At 41.7% G+C, this 18,610-nt stretch overlaps 1 protein-coding gene across 1 annotated transcript in view; it reads right to left on the reverse strand.

Moving 5' to 3' along the window:
- PTPRM (protein tyrosine phosphatase, receptor type M) overlaps window positions 1-18,242 on the reverse strand; it is a 509,160-nt gene extending 490,918 nt beyond the window's left edge. The window contains exons 1-2 of the mRNA XM_015406598.1: window positions 18,080-18,242; window positions 17,553-17,675 (exon numbers count right to left, since the gene is read on the reverse strand). Of these exons, the coding sequence (XP_015262084.1) occupies window positions 17,553-17,675; window positions 18,080-18,242 (286 nt within the window). The remainder of the gene's footprint in view (window positions 1-17,552; window positions 17,676-18,079) is intronic.
- Window positions 18,243-18,610: the final 368 nt, after the last annotated feature.

Raw genomic sequence — 18,610 nt, forward strand, 5'->3', positions numbered from 1 at the left:
CTGGTTTAATACAATAGCCACAGCAATGATAAGAACTAGACAGGAAAGAGGAGAGGTAGTTCTTATGTGGTTCAAGAACTCTGAAGCTATTATGCTTCCTTCATACTAAAACCTTTATCAAAGGTGTTTCAAAAATTAGCTGTAACTGCTGATCAGCGAAATTCTATTGCAGTCAAACATCAAGTGACATTTTCTGCAGTCACTTACTGGCTACTGTATAGACTTGCCTGGGAGAACTTTCATAGATTTCTATAGCACCAGGGAGCACTTCCCCTCCCAGCAGATTTTCCTGCCCAAGCAGCCACATGCAAGGGAGGGTTGAATCACTTATCTCCTCAATTCTTGCGCTGCCACCACCAGAGAGAGCAAAGAAAAGATAAAGTACCAGTGGGAGCTCAAAGTAAGGCAGGCAAGAGGCATGTGTGCCTGCACAGAGCACCATCTGATGTTCAACAGTTACAGATAAGTGCAACTTTGTTCTCATCTTCATGATCTCATTGCAGTTACACATCTGGGAGAATACCAAGCTTACTGTAAAATGGTGGAGAAGTACAGGTCTCATGTGAAAAGGCTTTCAAATACCACCCTGCTTCCCTACAAATCTGACATTCACTGCATAATGTGTGACAAACAGACAAGGATCAGATAGCAGATGTCCTGCAAGGAAACACCTTGAACAAAGGCTGCAGAGTATATACGAACAGACAAGGGACAAGATAAATAGATTTGTTTACGGAAATGCTATGGGTGGAAATAGTGGGCCCAAAAGGAAGCTTAACTCTGGGAGTCAGTTATCGCTCACCAGATCAAAAGTTAGAGAATCATTTATAAACAGCAAAATAATTAACGAACAACTAGATATAACAACTATGTCATAATAGGTGATTTTAACTACCTACACATTGATTGGGTTAATATGTGTTTAAGTCAGGAGAAAGAGATTAGGTTTCCAGATACTCTCAATGACAGTGCCATGGAGGAGAACCTGCCAGGGGGGACGTGATCCTGGACTTAGTTCTAAGTAATGCTCAGGACCTGGTGAGAGATGTAAATGTGATAGCACCAGTTGGAAACAATGACCACAATGCTATCCAGTTTAGCATTTATGTAAACAGGGAGTTGCCCCAAAAGACCAACACAACCACTTTTAAGGGGTAACTTCTCTAAAATGAGGGGGCTTATGAAGAAGAAACTGAAAGGAAAAGTAAGGAGGCTAAAATCTCTTTGGGAAGCTGGAGACTACGAAACTGGAAGCTCAGATACAATTACTGCAGGTAGGAAAGGTATAAATAGGTATTTAAAAAGGCCCGCATGGTTAATGAACAAAGTAAAGGAAGTAGTAAAAGGTAAAAAGGATTCCTTTAAGCGACGGAAGACTAGCCCAAATGAGGTAAATAAAAGGGAGCACAGGCTTTGGCAAATAAAATACAAGTTGGTGATCAGACAGGCAAAAAGAGACTATGAGGAACATATTGTAAAAAAAACAACAATAAATTTTTCTTCAAATACATTAGAAGCAGAAAACCAACCAGGGAGGTAGTGGGGCCCTTGGATGGTCAAAGGGGTAAAAGGATTACTAAAGGGTAGAGAAAAAAGGAATTTTACCTATTAAAAAAGGGCGCAAATGTTTCTGACATAAGGCTCCAATCAGAAGGATTGCTTCTGACACAGCTAGTATCCTTTTGGGACAGGGCAACACCTTTAGAGTATTCTTAGCATACATCTTTCTGCATTGCTGTTGGTACAAGTATCAAAGCTTATGCAAGGTATATCAGTACTGCACCTGATGATGGAAACACTAATTTTTAAACTGGGTTTTATACCTATAATCTGATGCCTATATCTGAACCTATAATATGCCTATATCTGAAGGAGTAGATTGTGCAGAGATTACCTGGAGTGACCAGTATACCTGTTCTTCCTACTTTTTTCTAGTGCAACATATGTCTGCGTACTAAAAATATCTTGGTCTTTAAATGGGAGGTCTTCATTTCTACTTATGGTATGGTGAGGTAATGCAGTAGAATATAGCTCAGCATGGTGTCTAAGCACTGTGCCTGAAGTCATACCTCTAGAAACACTATCTCCCTCATGTCTGGAAGTATTTTATTTGCTTTTTAGACAATTTTATAGCATCAGCTTGTAAGAGAGTTGCTAGTCTCCTTTTAATCATCCAGGAACAGATCTGAATACTGGGACATGAATTTCCAAAGAAAAGGTTGATAGCAACCTGCAAGAGACTACACATAATAATCCAAAAGCCTCTCATCACTCTGCACCTGTTGACAAGAAGGAATATGAAGTGGATGGCTGAATAGAAAGATTTATTCACATCTGTACTGTCTCTTAAGATCTCTAATTATGAAGCTCTTGAGGGCTGCTGACAGAGGCATCAGTGTGGCATGTCGGAATTGAAAGTGGTGTGAATATGAGGTACCAAACACTGGCAAGGAGTCAAATGGTGGGACCCCTGCAGGGACTGTTAGCAATCAGACGCCTCCAGCGGAAGGGCAGTCTGGGACCAGACACCCCTCTTTAATTTCATACCCAAAATCATGTGTGGACCATACAGCCCAGCCTAGAAGTGGAACCAAAATGGAGCTGGTACAAACAAAATGGATGCTGGGCAGAGACAAGCCTGAGAAAATACTTTGGAAGGTGAACCAGGACAGCTGACATGAGAATAGCTCTTCTCCCCACCCTAAAAGAAATACTTCATCTCAACAATGGGTTTCTCAGGAATACAACACCCTACCTGGACCTCACCTCATCCATACCTGGTCATGCTTCCCCTCACCCACTTACCCTAATTAATGGGCTATTCATCCATCCCAATAGCCTCTCCCATCCTGAATTCAAGGATCATCAACATCTTTAGTTTACATCACACAATTTCATCAAAGACATTAGCCCTACTCATGCTGTCACAAGTTTCCCCAGCTCTTTGTCCATGCTGGGAAATCCAATCAAGGTCTTGTTTTAGGGGCACACATGTCAGACAACCCCAGGGAGATTTTCCCCCTATAACTGGACACGCTCTGCTCAATGGCAATCTGTGTGAGTTCCCTCAGCACCAAACATCACACCACCACTCAATTGCGACTTGTTCTTTCCAAGAAATGATGGCCGTTTCTCTTGCTGCGTTCTATGACCTCGCTTCTCCAAGACTTGGTAAATATCACCTTCCCCGAATCACTTTCCCCACTACTCCCTTTTATTTTTCCTCTTAGATAGTTTGTGTGTTCCCTGTGTGTTTTTGTGTATGTTTTGCTCTTTCTCCTTTTATAATAAAACACCTTTCCTGTGGTACTTCAGCCTGGTTTATTTGAGAGTTCTCAAGGAATAATCCACATAAACATTGGTGATCCCCAAGTTACTCCCCTCACTCATTTCCAATTATGCTAATTCCCCCAATTAATTAGGAGACTACCAATTTAAGTAACAGGAGAAGTGGACAGATCTCACTATCAACGACATGAAATCAATGAGGATTCTCATTCCAAGACCAGTGCTGGTGGGCAGAGAAGATTTTCAGTTCCAAATGGTCAGGATGGGGGCAGTTCACCAGTACTAATGAAGATTCAGAAGAGCTGTGGTGACCGAAGTTTTGACAATGATGCTTCTAAGCCTGACAATGGCTGGTGCTAGCCAGTTCCTCAAAAATTCAGGTTGGTCCATTGCTAGATGCTTCTGGAGACTTGAATGGTCAGATCTGGAAAGCAGTTCAGTCTCAACCTCAAATGCCAAATGAATTTCACCATTCTCAAGGTTGGCAGTATGGAGATGTAGGGAAGGAGTGTGGGGAAAAGGAAACAAATCCCTCATCTCATGGAATGTCGACTGTGATTTGGGATCCCAAAGACTCTATGGAAGAGATGATGGAAGAAAAGCCTTTCTATCAGCCTTATTTTAATGCTTGTCCTTCGATTTCTGCATCAGAACCATATCAGCCCTTGAATCCAACCCTGCCTGAGAATGACAGTCCAAGGGAGTGGAAGGCTGCTTTTCAGAGTGGCCATTGGTTGGCACTGAATTCCCCCCCCCCCAAGAAAAAGCTGCCTTGAGGTTAGACACCTTATTATCTATAGCCTTTGGGGTAAACTGCTTTCAGATGGAATCAGTAAATATGTTATTCCCTGAGGCTTTAAAAGCATTTGGAATGGTCAGCATTTTCCGTCATTTTGTGCCAGTCTAAACATTTTTAAAATACTGTCATAGCGTATGAGTAGCAAATGACTATAAGGCATACATATATAAAAGTAAATAAGGCAATATTAGCCTGTCCTTTTATAAAATCTCTGTCCTTAGGAATAATGTGAAAAGATACTGAAGATAAGAAGTTGGAAGATCTTCTTTCCATGGTGGCAGAATGAGTACTGAAGAGACTAGTGCTCACCCCTCCTTCACATGTGACCATTCTGGTAGGAAAATCCACTTGGAGGAGCACTGTAGAAAGCTATGGAAATTTCTTCCATGGCAGGCCTGCACGGTATGCAGATGTGGGACTGCACAGAGATCACAAAGATAAACTTGTATTACAAGGCCAGAGAATACAAGGTTTGATGGCATTTCTGGCACCTGTAAAGTGGATTGTGCCGGTGGAGTGATAGCTCAGTGCCTGTGTCATATTATGATGATGAAACCCTACCCAAATATGACACTGCCATTTCAAGGGGCAAAAATTAGCAGATTATGGAACAACACTAGAAACCTAATATCAACACTGGCATAATTGTCAAACAGTTGGATTAATTAGAACTTTCTCGCTGAATTCAAAGGAGAGACCAAGACTGTTTGAGCACCCCCTACACACTTTTTACCTTCCAAATGCCACAACGTGGGGGTGGAATTAATCATGGCCAGCACACCAGAAGCAATGTAAGTCCCAATAAGGGGCTCTTGAAGTACCAAGCAGGCTAATGTTATAAGAACAAATTATCTTTGAACACAGATGGTCATGAAGCAACTAAAAGAATACAAAAAGATTTTTATATTGTCAGGGTCAATAGCTCAATGCAAAGCCATAGATGCTCAGTGGAAATTATAAATGTGTAGCTATTCCACTCATTCTTGAGAATTCAAACCAAAGAAAGGAAGAAGAGATTGGATTTATACCCTGCCCTTCACTACTCAAAGGAGTCTCAGAGCGGCTTACAAACTCCTTTCCCTTCCCCTCCCCACAACAGACACCCTGTGAGGTAGGTGGGGTTGAGAGAGCTCTGACAGAAACTGCTCTTTTCAAGAACACCTCTGACTGAACTATGGCTTCCCCAAGGTCATCTAGCCGCTGCGAGTGGAGGAGTGGGGAATTGTCCCACTGCTGGCTCCTCCGCGGCCGCATGGACGCGCCAGCCCCTCAGCAGACGACGGACGTCAGGGGCACCGGGGAGGCCAGTTCCTGGGACGACGGGGGCAACAGTCCCGGGAGCTTGAGAGTCAGTCCAGGAGACAAATTAGGGCTCAGACCTCTCCCTCTGTGAGCACGAGGGTGCGGGGGACTGGGGGGGAATCTGGCGCAGAGCCCGTGCCTCGGCCTCTGACTCAAAGAGGATGTGCTTGATTGGGGAGGACCATCAGCTGGAGGGCCCCAGATTTACCCCACAGTGTTGAAGACGCCGAAGCAGCTAGCATGCGTCCCTCCATCCCAGCTGGAAGTGGGCACGCTCCAACATGACCCAGCGCAGGGATCCAAGCACGGGGATATACAGGAAGGCAGGACACTACAGGGAAACACTGGGGGAATGGGCAGCACGGTGATGGAAGGGTGGAAGAACCAATAGGGGTGGATCATAGGGAGGAGATTCCCAATAAAAGAAAGGAAGCAAGTAAACGCCGGGGAGGATTTCAGAGACAAGCACCTTGCTGAGAGAGTGAGAGAGAGAGAGAGACATGGAACGGGTGACCATTCTGAGGAAAGTGACTGGGGCATAATGCAACCCCTAGCCCTTCCACATCTGAGGTGTTTGCTTCCTTTTGGGTTCTTCCCTCAACACGGCGACGGGTGTGTCCCAGCCTGAGGGCGACCCCGAGCGTGACAGGAATCATACTTAATCACTACACCAACCTGGCTCCTGCCTTCATAGCCTTAGAGATAACTTTATGAATGTGTGAAACCCTCTGAAATGAGTAGCTTCCACAGGTTGCAAATCTGACAATTGGAGCCTCTCTGGAAGTTATTATATAAGCACGGTTATTAGAATAATCCCATTTTTATGGGACAACTTGACAATACATGTGATTGATTCACATGAAATCTAAGCAGGTTTATACTCCAGCCTTCTCTTTTCTGCAGTGTTGTCAGATGCCTTTCAGGAGCAAAAGGGAATCCCTCCACTGTCCCAGGACATGTCATTGACTTCTGCCTTGCTATGCCAATGCAGTATCCTGCAGTCTTATCTCTCAGTCACGCTGCTGGGGAGAAAACAAATCCTTCAGGGTTAGTATAGAAGCATTATTATTCTCACGAGGCCATGACCTCCTTCAGCAGATTGGAACATTATCTACCTTTTCTGGCATTAATGTGCTGTTTGGTACACAGGGAAAAAATTAAATTCTATCTGTCCCTTCAGTAACAGCAATTTCTAATTTATTCTGTCTTCAGAAGAGAGAGCACATACAGAATTATAATCAATGCCCCCCCAATCTGATTTTGCAATGAGAACTCTTTCATATCATGTTTCCCTCGAACACTAGCTTTGATTTGAAGCAATATATATATATATGAGTGGAGGACAAGCAACTTTCAAAAACTAAAAATGATACAATAAATTAAGGTAGTAGGGCAAATGGCAAGGAGTCTGAAAGCAATAAAAGAGAAGCCTTAGCATCTTACTCAATGCCTAGTCCTTTGCATAATCGTTGAGTAAGTCTGGCTTGTTACAGCCTTCTTCCTGATCGTTAATAACGGTGACCAGTTCCTAACCAGAAATGAAACTGTTTGCAATCAGACACACACAATACGTGGCTGCCCAATCATAATGAAAACATCCTTCTCATACTCTAAAAGACTTCTCATGTTTTCCTGTAATGTAAACTTTCCACTTAGGAAAATAAGGTTCCAACATGATTTAGAAAGGTCACTGCTGATGAGGGTGTATCGCAAACTTAGAATAAATAATGAGGATGGAAAATGGTGATGCAGTTAAGCACATGGAGCCAGTCCCAGGGCTTGGAAGTAGAACATCCGTGCAATCTCTACGCTTGCCTGGCCAACTTAATGGACATTTTCTCAGCTGACTAAACTAAAAACATACTCTGTATAAGCTCCTCCCCCACCCAGCCTAAATACCTATAATTGCACTGTGTTAGCCCCTACATACAGTCAACAGAGATGGGAAGAATATAGTAAATTAAGGACTCTTCCTATGTTCTAGCCAGAGAACTTCCCACAACTTGGTCACACAAGCTCATAGAATGTACAGCTCTGTTTCCTCCAGACCTCAAGAGCTGCTCTGTGTCACACCCTGCAGAGCTCGCTGGAGCCTTACGTTCAGTCCTGGGATGATTTTGCACTGATTTGTCTGAGATATAATTACTGCCAACGTCTTGGACAAAAAGCAAGAAAATATATCTTTTGTGCAATTTACTAATTTCCTACAATCTCATAAAACATTGTAACTCAAGGAACATGGACATGTTGATAAGTAAACTGACATTCACAAAAAACTGTGAAACAGAATTGTTTAGAAGGGCATTTTTAAAAGAAATGGGGCTGTAGCATAAAGGAACACTCCTTTATAAAAGGAACAAGATCGTAGACTATAACATTCTATTGTATCCCACTTTTACTGCACTGTCTTCTACTTTTGTAATTCCAGTTGCAGCATTGTTTACTGTACCTTTTTCATTTTGCATTATTTTTCTAACTTTTGTAGTTCTAGTCCTATTGCATTGTTTACTGGATGTCTTATGCTGTCTGATTACCTTGTTTATTATGCCATGTCATCCACCTGAAGTCTCACCAAGAATGGCAGTATGTAAACAAACAAACAAACATTCACAAAAATCTGCCTCAGCTTTATGAACACCATCATGCATTAGTCTTCTCAGAGTACAGTCTTGCTATGGAAACTAAAGGAAAGAGAAGAAGTGAGGCTCCCCATAATTCTATATTAGAATAACTGCTCTTTAATTTATTCATAAATGATCTGAAATCAGAAGAGAATAGTGAAATGCCAAAGTTTACAAATTATTCAAAATGGTGAAACCCATTTTCATAAATGTAGACTGAAAAAAGGTCCAAGAGAATATCTATATAATTCATGATAGACAGCGACATGACAGATAACAATCCAGGTGAGTGTAAATTGAGGCACACTTGGACAAAATAAAAATCCGATGTTTAGATACATACTGATGACATCTCAACATGTACTAGCCAGTAACAAAAGAAACTGTTTAGTATGGGCAACAGTACAATGAAAAATATCCACAGTATACAGCATCTGAATAAAAGGGTGAATTCCATGTTACAGATTATTAAATGTTAAAATGTATTCTAATGTATTTTTATACATCTGTATTTGAATAATTGATTTAATCTGCCATTTTTACTGTACTTAAAAATGTGTTAGAGGTTTCATTGCTGTAGTGTAAATTACGGAATTCTTCAGGGTTTTAGTAGACTTATGATTTTTTTCCACCATCATGCAGGTCTATGCAGAACAAAAGTGGATTGTTCTGTACATCCCGACATAGAAGTCAAATCCGAACCATAGTTACATTAGAGTCCCTTTCATGCTTAGAAGAGATCTGTGGATCTGGATTTTTTATGTTCAAACAGAAGAGCATTTTAAAAAACATTTTTGTGTAGAGAGAATAAATAACGTGCACACACTTGAACAATATCTATCTGTCCTTTAACTACATCTCATGTTAGTGTCACTTAATTTTCTTATTCTGCCTAGTTTTGTACAGTATCAGTGAGCTATGTGCAATTAATACCACCCACTCACTTGGATAAACATTGTGTGAATTTGAAAAGGAATTGTATTTGTATTGTTATACATCCAATCCTACTTTGCTTACACGTAAATAAGCATCTAGCCCATATAGACATTAAACTATGCTAATTATATATTTTCAACTCTTAGAAAGAAGAGTTGGGATAGGAGGAAAACACATGTATCTTCCCAACTTGGGGGGGGAGGGGCACTACTTTTCTCACTGTGTCTGAAACATCTTTGAAGTATGCTGAACATAGCCTCAGCCTATCATGATAGGCTTCCAGTGGTGATTAAAAGTGCCTTCCTTCCAGGTGTGTTATCAGGTTCTATCAATGGTTAAGGGCATTTGTGAAACTAAGGCAAGAAGGTGGCATCTGTATATGGGTTCACAATAATAACAATCCAGTGGTAGGTCTTCTTCAGAACGTATGGCTAATAGTTCCCAAATGAAAGGATAAAAAGAATGAGTCCCAGGTTGGAAGATGACTGAGACACCAAAAATATAAAGATCCAGTCACTCTTGATCTTTTGACCAAGATTCAAATATAATCTTAGATTCAATTGCTGTGTCTACAGTTTCAGAGGCAACACTGGCCAAGAAAACAGGGTCGCACTTACCTGTAACTGTTGTTCATTGACATCTTCTGTGCAAACACATATTGGGACTGCACCTGCACAGGCCAGTCATGGAACTTGTTTTTCTAGTATAAAACTCCTAAACAGGGTCCCTCGCTCCTCCGGGAGCCAATGTGTGTGGGTTTTCCTGCCCAAAGCATCACGTGCTCTGGCAGCAGGCACCCCCTCAGTTCCTGAGATGCCACCAGAACCCCCCACGCAGCAAGAAGGAAACCATGTGAGAGCTCACAGCAGGGCAGAAGGGAAGGAATGTGTGTCTACATAGAAGATACTGAAGAGAAACAGTTACAGTTAGAGGTAAGTGCAACCCTGTTTTCATCTTCTGTCTTCAGTGCAGCCCCAAACTAGGACCATTAGCAAGTTACTCACCAGAGGAGGTGAGTGAAGATGTCACTGGAACAGAGCTTGAGGGACTGCATTTCCTTCATCTGCCTCCCTTCTGACTTGCAGGTCCAAGGGATAATGTTTCACAAATGTATCCTCTGCAGACCAGGTTTAAGCCTTGAAGGTGTCCCCTGGGAAACCCTTCTGTGAAAAGCATCCAAGTAACCTTGCACTTTAGTAGAGTGTGTGGTCACGTCTAGCGGAAATGGCTTCCCTGCCACCACACAGCAGGAGCAGATTGTGGCAAACACCCACTGGTACAAGAACAGGAAAGAAGAGGAAGAGGAAGAGGAAGAGGAGGAGGTCAGAGTCCGCGCACTTAACCACTACACCAAATTGGTGTAGAGATTGGATTTATGCCCTGCCCTTCACTCGGAGTCTCAGAGCAACTTACAATCTCCTTTCCCTTCCCTGTCCTGTGCTAATAAAAGTAAATACTCCAGAATGAAAGGTAGTGGACAGACAAAGGGGAATATTCCAGATGAAACCCAAGCTTCAAAACACCAATTTCCTACAACAAGAGCAACCTTGTAGAGGACTTTTGGGCCTTCTGAGACTGCTATGCGGAATAACTCTGAGAACCAGATCTGATGAAGCCAAAAGGGGGCTATAAGAATATAGTCCAATGCCTCCACCACTAGCTTCCCTATCACCCTGCTCAGAGGGGGAAAGGGGGGAAATGCGCTTCTGACCAAAGGATCTGGAATTCATCTCCCAACCAGGTTGGGCTGCTACCTGCTAGGGAGCAAAACTCCATAGCCTTCTTCAATTCAGCAGTGGTGAACAGATCCACCTGAGGATATCCCCAGGTGTTGAACACTGTGGTTGGTCCAGTATTCCCTGCTCAGGTTGTTTGCCTCCACATTTAGATTTTCCGCTATATGAATAGCCCTGGGAGATGCCCCAATGCTCATAGCCACCTCCCAAGCCACTATTGCTTCCATACAGTCTTCAAGACTCTGTACCACCCTGCTTCTTGAAATAATACATAATGGAGCTATTGTCTGTTTGAAGCAGAATCCTCCTTCCTCTGAGGATATCTGCAAAGGAAGGAAGGGACAAGTCTAACTGCATGGAGCTCTGAAACGTTGATATGGAGTAACAGATATGCTAACAGGGTATCACTGCCCCTACATCAAAAAACCTTGACAGTGGGCACCCTAAACTAACAAGGAGGCATCCATGGTAAGGGTGACCGGAGGAATCCAGAAACCAAACTGCACTCCCATGAACAGGTTAACCTCTTCCAACCACCAATGGAGTGACTTCAGAACTGCCCTGAGGATGGAAAAGCAGTGCCCAGAGGCATGTCTTGTAGGGTCATACTTCTTTACAAACCAGATGTGCAACCCACATATATGATGTTTAGCCAATGGGATAATGACTGTGGTCAACGCCATCAGGCCCAGCAGCATTTGAACTGATTTAACTGACTGCCATCTTTTCCTCAAGAATACCTGTACCATGGACTTCAGGTTCCTGGCCCTGTCTGCAGGTAAGAAAGCCCTCACCCTGAAAGAGTCCAGGGAAGCTCCAATAAACTGTAACTGCTGGGAGGGTTCCAAACTGAACCATTCTAAACTGTGAAACTTTTAAGAATTTGTTTAATTTCCTCAGTTCAAAGATGGGCCTACAACCTCCGTACTTCTTATTGACAAGGAAGAGCCTAGAATGGAAACCGCATGATTGTATGCCATCCAGGACCTTCTCTACTTTTACCTTTTGGAGACGCTCACCAAGCCGAGTATGGAGCTTAGGGTACAGATTATTCACTGCAGTGAAAGCCAGGTGGCAAGGGAAAAGGGACAAAAACTCTAACACGTAATCCTCAAACATTATAGATAAAACCCAACCATCTGAACATACGGAGAACTAAGCTTCAGCAAACTGAGCTAACCTATTTCAAAAACTAGGGCTACCCTTAACAACTGGAACGGAGAGTCAGAATTTAGGAGGTTGCTGCCCTTGCTCTCTGGGGTTCTGATGACCAGTTGGTCTGGGCTGTGCCCCATTCTTCCTTTTTGAAAAGTGGGAAGACTGATATGAATATGGAAGTTGTGCCTGCTGATGCCACTGTCTCTTGAAGAATGGAGTGACTTAGGGAGTGACTGATGTTTGCCATGCTTAGCAACCGAGTCAGCCTTATCTCTATGTTTAGATTTATTGTATTTCTTTACTGGGGGTTCCGATTGGGAATGGACAGGAGCTGATATAGCTACAGTTAGCCTGTGCAGGCGCAGTCTAGATACGGGGCTGCACTGAAGATAGGTGAACACTTTTCACTGTGTTCTGAACTCTGTATTCCTCCACCACAATTACTAATAAATTCCATAATTATCCACATTTTAAGTAAAACATTAAGGAAAATTCACAGACTGATTCATTTTGATCAGACTAGTCTATAATAAATAAATACTCAATCTCTAGCTCTGCTGCTCCCCTTCTTCTATAATAAATACTCAATCTCTAGCTCTGCTGCTCCCCTTCAATATGAACTGGGCCTTTTTCTGTTATGTAAAATCCTGCTCTGGCCATATTTTGGTCACCAATCCAATTGCCTTTTGTTTTCCTTTTTGAAAAGAGGGTGAAAGGTTCAATTTTACTTTTGTTGTTGTTCTGAATGCATATTACAAGATGCCCATGAGCATTAAAGGAGTATGGTCCAGGAGGTATTGGGAGGTTTAGTAAGAAGGTATGTAGTAGGGGTAATTATATTGGAATAAAATGAAATGAAACGGCAGATGAACCGCAAGGTCATGACATATTGTAAGGGCAATCTATACAGTATGCATTGTACAAAAATGAAAGACATTTATTAAAATAGGGAAATATTTCAACATGCAAGTGCATCACAAATATAACATAAAATATTAAAATCAAGAACTACATTTTATACTTTCCTAATGCTGCCTAACTGATTGTGAAACATTACATATTGTCATTAACTCACTCACTGAAGCACAAGTGTCTGAAATTAGGAATGTCATTGCAAGTTCCTTTTGCTTTTGATGGGATTACTGAAGAGCATTAACTCAATGAATGTTTCATCAAGTATAATAATACTTTTATTACAGAAAGTTATTCATGATGAAAGACAGAAACATCTACAAATCATAAATCTAAATATTCTATTCACTGCCAGAGACTTTAGAAAATGCTGACACAATTCTACTACATATCTCCCAGTTTCAAACTAATTAAAAGCTTTGCTTATAACAATACTAATATTCTCAGTTACCTGAAGTTATTTCAATACTGGCTCAAGACTAGGCCCTATATAAGCAGCATCTTTTTATAAATAGCATGTCAAAAGAGTCCTTCTACCTGGATTATGTTTAATTAAAAAGCCAAAAACTGGCACACCATCCTCTACCCTAGCCACTCAGTTAGGATAAAAGTTTTGTTTTCCTCTTTTTTTAAAAAAAACAGTCTTTCTGGATGCAGCCCTGAGGTTTTTCAGCAAAATCATTAATTTCAATGGGAGAAGGCAAATAAGTAGTGTAAGACAAGGGCTCTTTTTGTAGCAGGAACTCCTTTGCATATTAGGCGACACACCCCTAATGTAGCCAATCCTCCAAGAGCTTACAGTAGCCCCTGTAAGAAGAGCTCTGTAAGCTCTTGGAGGATTGGCTACATTGGGGGGGGGGTCGCCTAATATGCAAAGGAGTTCCTGCTACAAAAAGAGCCCGTAACCACATTGTGTAACAGAAGGCCACACTGTCACCACACTGTTTCTAATTTGTCCCTGTCACCTTTATCTTGGTGCTTGACATCTGCTTTCCTCTATGTTTTGCATGAAAACCAGTAAACAAGACTCTGGCATCACAAAACAAAATGCAGAGACTGAAATGAAGGAACAGGACCACAACCTGATTCAGCCTTCCTGATGAGATAAACAGGAAACCTCCGGAAGATTCTCGGAGGGAACATCCTCACCCAGAAAATATTTAGATATCAACTGCAACAGGAACTGATAAGAGTTTGCATAACACAAGAATCGTGTACTACATTCAAGCCAGGGAATTTGGTGATTAGTGACACATGGATTGACCATGTGTCACAAACCACCTGGTCAAAAGATGCATATTTGCTCTTTGAGCAAGGGGTTACTCTCCCCATCAGAAGTGAGGGAATGTGGAGATTTGGCCTACTTTTCCTTCTTAGTGCAACCACTTCTGTGATGCTTTTTCTCCAACCAGCACAAACTGCCAACTGTCAAGTTTTGCAAGCTGCATCCTTGTACTTCTTTGGTTCTACAATATGCCCACCTCATTTCCCAAGCCACCACACTTTCCCAGACTTGGAAATGACTGTGCAGGGAAGAGATTATATGTTTAATGCAAAAACTGGCAGGACAGGCAAAAGAGAGAGGAAATAGTATGTGGGGGAGATAAGGTGAGAGGAAGATACATTGGGATCTAGGGGAACAGGAGATACACCAAAACTTCTCACTCTGAGCGGGTTATGAGCCTTATTCGTAAATGTGTTCTAACCTGCCTCAATGGTAACATTTCCTTCTCAGAAAAGTATGTCGTGGGTATCAACAATGACATCATATTATCTTGCTTTCGGGAAAGGAAGTTCCAGAGCTTGGCACCCAATGCATTGAGGGACCTAGACGCATTCCTGGAGGACCTCTGGAACCCTGGGAACTCATGATTTGGCAAGGATTTCAATTCGTTGCACCTTCCACCTGCAGGTCTTACCTTAAGGCCTTCCAACCATTCCATTCCATCAGGCCTGGGAGTTCTCTTCCTTGTTTAGAGCATCAGGTTCTGCATTACTTGGCACACCTCAGGAATTGCGACTTGTCTCCTAGAACTTTGAGCGTTCATTTAGTGGTCATTTCATTTTATATCAAGGTTCTTCCTGTGGAAGCTGATCGGGTGATTTTAGACCACTCACAGACTTTCAGCCTAACCTACCTCACAGGGTTGTTGTGCAGATCAAAGGGGGAGAGGAGAATGATGTGAGCTGCTTTGGTCCTCACTGTGGATAAAGACTGCACTTTTCCTAGGTAGAGGCTGCAGGGAGGGGGAGGAGATGGAAACCTGAAGTCACATGGGCAAATAACGATACACTGATGGTTGGCTGGGAAGGAGATAGAGTTGCCACCTCCAGCTTGGGAAACTCCTGGAGATTTTGGGGGGTGGAGCCTGGAGAGGGTGGGGTTCGAGGAGGGGTGGATCCTCAGACAGGTACACTACCATAGGCTCCACCCTCCAAACCAGCTGTTTTCTTCTGGTGAACCATTGTTACCAATCTCCAAGGGAGGGCTGGAAATCACTCGGAATTACAACTGCTCTTTAGATGGCAGAGATCAGTTCCCTTGAAGAAAACAGTATAATACCCTGCTGAGGTCTTGATGCTGAGTGCCCAAGGCCAGGGCACCTGCCCAGAGCCTTTTTCTAGAGTTCGTTGTATTTATTTCCACAATGGAAGAGTCATTTAAATTACGACAACACCATATGTGGATGAATATACTCTTCTCTTGGAAACAACACCAGTAATAATTGTTAATTATTTGAGATGTCTTACAAATCCTAATTGCCACTTTGCTCTATAAACTGGTTTTTTATGCCCTGACTCTATAAGCATTCAACAGAATTTTGCTCACAATCCTTTGGGAAATTTACAGTGGGCTATTATATTCTCAAAGGCATTCACTGGTCTAGAGAGACCAATTCACAAAGTGTGTCCTGAAAATAAATTTTAATTTGCAAACATTGATAGCATTTTTGAAGAGTGCTTCCTGTGTCATTTTCTGGGCAATAAGCTGTCTGGAGACAGAGGACTGAGGTGGAATTGTTGGCAGTTTGTGCTGGTTGGAGAAGAGATGGAGCTTCTACTAAAGAACCTCTCTCAGCAAAGATAGAGAGAAAACTGAGAAAAGGCCACTTTGCCTCCTCTTATCAGGCTGGAAAAGGCGGGAAACAGAGGGGTGTGGGGAGGGGGGACAGAAAACCCTCAGGCTTTCTTTGAGTTTCAAAAATCTCTCTGTGGTAGGCATAGGTATGCACAGTACCCATGCAGGACTGCATAGGTACCACAATGATGAACCTACATAAAAGTATTTTGTTTTATTCCACTGAACAATAAACAATGATTTTGTTAAATTAGTCAATTATGAAGAAATATTATTTCAGATGACACTTTGTTCTTTTTTTGTTTCACAGTACAAGAATCGCAAAACTGAGCTCAGAAAATAACATTTTTGAAGCAGCAACATTCAAAATAAATGCACAAAAATGAATTCATAGACTGTTCACCAAAACTGCCTTCTATGCTGTTGTTTTTCAGGGAATTTGTCCCAGACTAAAAATAACATAAGCATATGTAGAAAGACTGTATCAGTGAAACTCAATCCCCACATATATTTGCTCAGAGGTAAATTTTGATGGGTTCAGTGTGGCTTAAGCATGCTCAAGTTTACAGGCGTGTACTTCGAAGTAAATTAGGGTTGCCAGTTCTCATTGATGCGCCAGTGGGAGTGGGAGGGAGCCTTCTGGGAGTGGGGCAGGGCGCCGTGATGTGATAATCTCATTCAGAAGTGACGTTATAATGTTGGAGACATTGTGTGGCAATGCTCTGGTTTGAGGGCAAGACTCTATGGTAAAACTGCCCTCAAACCACAGAGTTTTGCCCCAAAACAGGAGTGTCACCATGCAACGCCCCCAACGTGATGACATCACTTCCAGCTGATGTCATTGTGTAGGGGACCTTGACCGGCAACATTGCTATTTGAGGGTGGGGTTTCCCCCACTGGCCAGCAGTGGGCAGAAGCCCCCAAAACCAGGGGATTCCCCACCCGGACCAGGAGAATGGCAACCCTAACATACATCCAAATGAGTTCAATAAAACTTCATGCCTTGCCAGGATACACAAGATCACAGCTTAAGTCTAATAATACTGGTGATCCCCCCCCCCCCAATAACTGCCCATTTCCAAGCTTTTTCTTTAAGCCAGGATGCTATGTCTGGTACACTTCAGTACCTGTTACCATAGCCGTACTATACAAATTCTATCTGAGACAAATAATTACTGGACACAACATTATAATTTTCTTTCTTTAAAGAGCTGTGAATACTGTCTAACATAATTGTTCTGGAACCTTATACTGATCTATAACCTGACTTCTGATATTTCCAAATGATAGTTTATTTTTATACAGTCCCACTCTTTCATTCCACAGCTTCCAATTCTAATGGACTTTCTGAAATTCCAGGTGTAACACCACCCTGAGATTCTTAAGGCTCTCTTAGTATTATATACATTACAAATATAAATATAAAAACTATTCTGAATAAAAAAAAAATTGGAACAACGTCCACCTTCTATAGTTTTCAATTCCCTTCTCCTCTGTCTTATGTAATAAATATATAATTTAATGTTTATGACATGCTGATATGCACCTTTTTTGATATCACATAGAAAAGGAACATATTTTTGCATTAGAGAAACTATATCATTTCAGGAACACCATGTAATCTACCTCCTGACATATATCTGGTTGTTCCTGTTTTTTTCATTTATAACAATATTATTATGTGGTAATAACAATTTTAAAAAAAATCAAATGAAAACCACCTGTTGGCATCCATGGATCTGGTGAAGGCTTCACCAACGTGTTCACTTGATCCCAATTAAGATCATCTTCATCAGACTGACTATAGCCACATGAAGTGAATGGCTCATCGAATGAACAGCCACCTGTCAAAAACAAAATAAGTAAACATCAGTGTACTTTGGATAGCTTAAGTGCAGCCTCATCTCCATTTTATTTTTTACAGACATCATTATTGCTGTCTGTAATTTTGTCCTATTTGGAGCTTCAAATCATTTTTTTAAAATACTCCGCATAGTCAGTGTCCAAAGACCATGGGGCTCAAAGACTGAATATTGCCCAGCTAATTTCACCTTTAAATCAAACAAGTAATACAATAATTTGGTACAACAGGCTTCAGTTCTAGAGTCTACAATATGGGGGGAAACAAGCTTTAAACACATGCACAGAAGACCAGGCATGTTATACCTATCAGGTGGAGAATCTGATAGTATTTCAAGGACAACAAGATTGTGGTTAAGCCCAATTCCCAGTACTCCTAGTAATTTACTGATAATGATAAATCTCCACAGACCCCAGAACATTATTTGGGGTTCCTGGCAGAAGTTGAGGTATGAGGTTTTGGGAAGAAACCTTTGCCTTGCCAGACCAGCACTATATGGCAGGGCACTCCTTCTACTGGATGCACTGTGGCCAATAAGTTCAGCATTCATTGCCTAGCTCCTAAGGAGCTTTAATGGGCACACAGCATCCAACCGTGCCATCTAAGTATCACTTTTAGGATCCCACAAACTCTCTAAACATACGAAAGCTTATAAAAAAGACCGTTGCAGTTAAACTTTGAAAAATTTGTATATTTGAACATTTTATTTTGTAAACAAATTAAAAATACAAAAAACTCTCAAGAGATAATGTTGAGCAAGGGCATGTATTCAAAGAGGATCCATAATCAAAATAAATTGCACCGTGTATTGAGACTATTTGCACATTGATTATTTAACCAAATGGAGAGTTCGAAACATATCCAGCTTTATCATTTTATCATCCAACAGTCAACCAAGTTCCTCCATTTGTAAGAGCA

The sequence above is a fragment of the Gekko japonicus genome, unplaced genomic scaffold (assembly GCF_001447785.1).
Source record: "Gekko japonicus isolate JY-2015 unplaced genomic scaffold, Gekko_japonicus_V1.1 scaffold138, whole genome shotgun sequence".
Taxonomy (NCBI): domain Eukaryota; kingdom Metazoa; phylum Chordata; class Lepidosauria; order Squamata; family Gekkonidae; genus Gekko; species Gekko japonicus.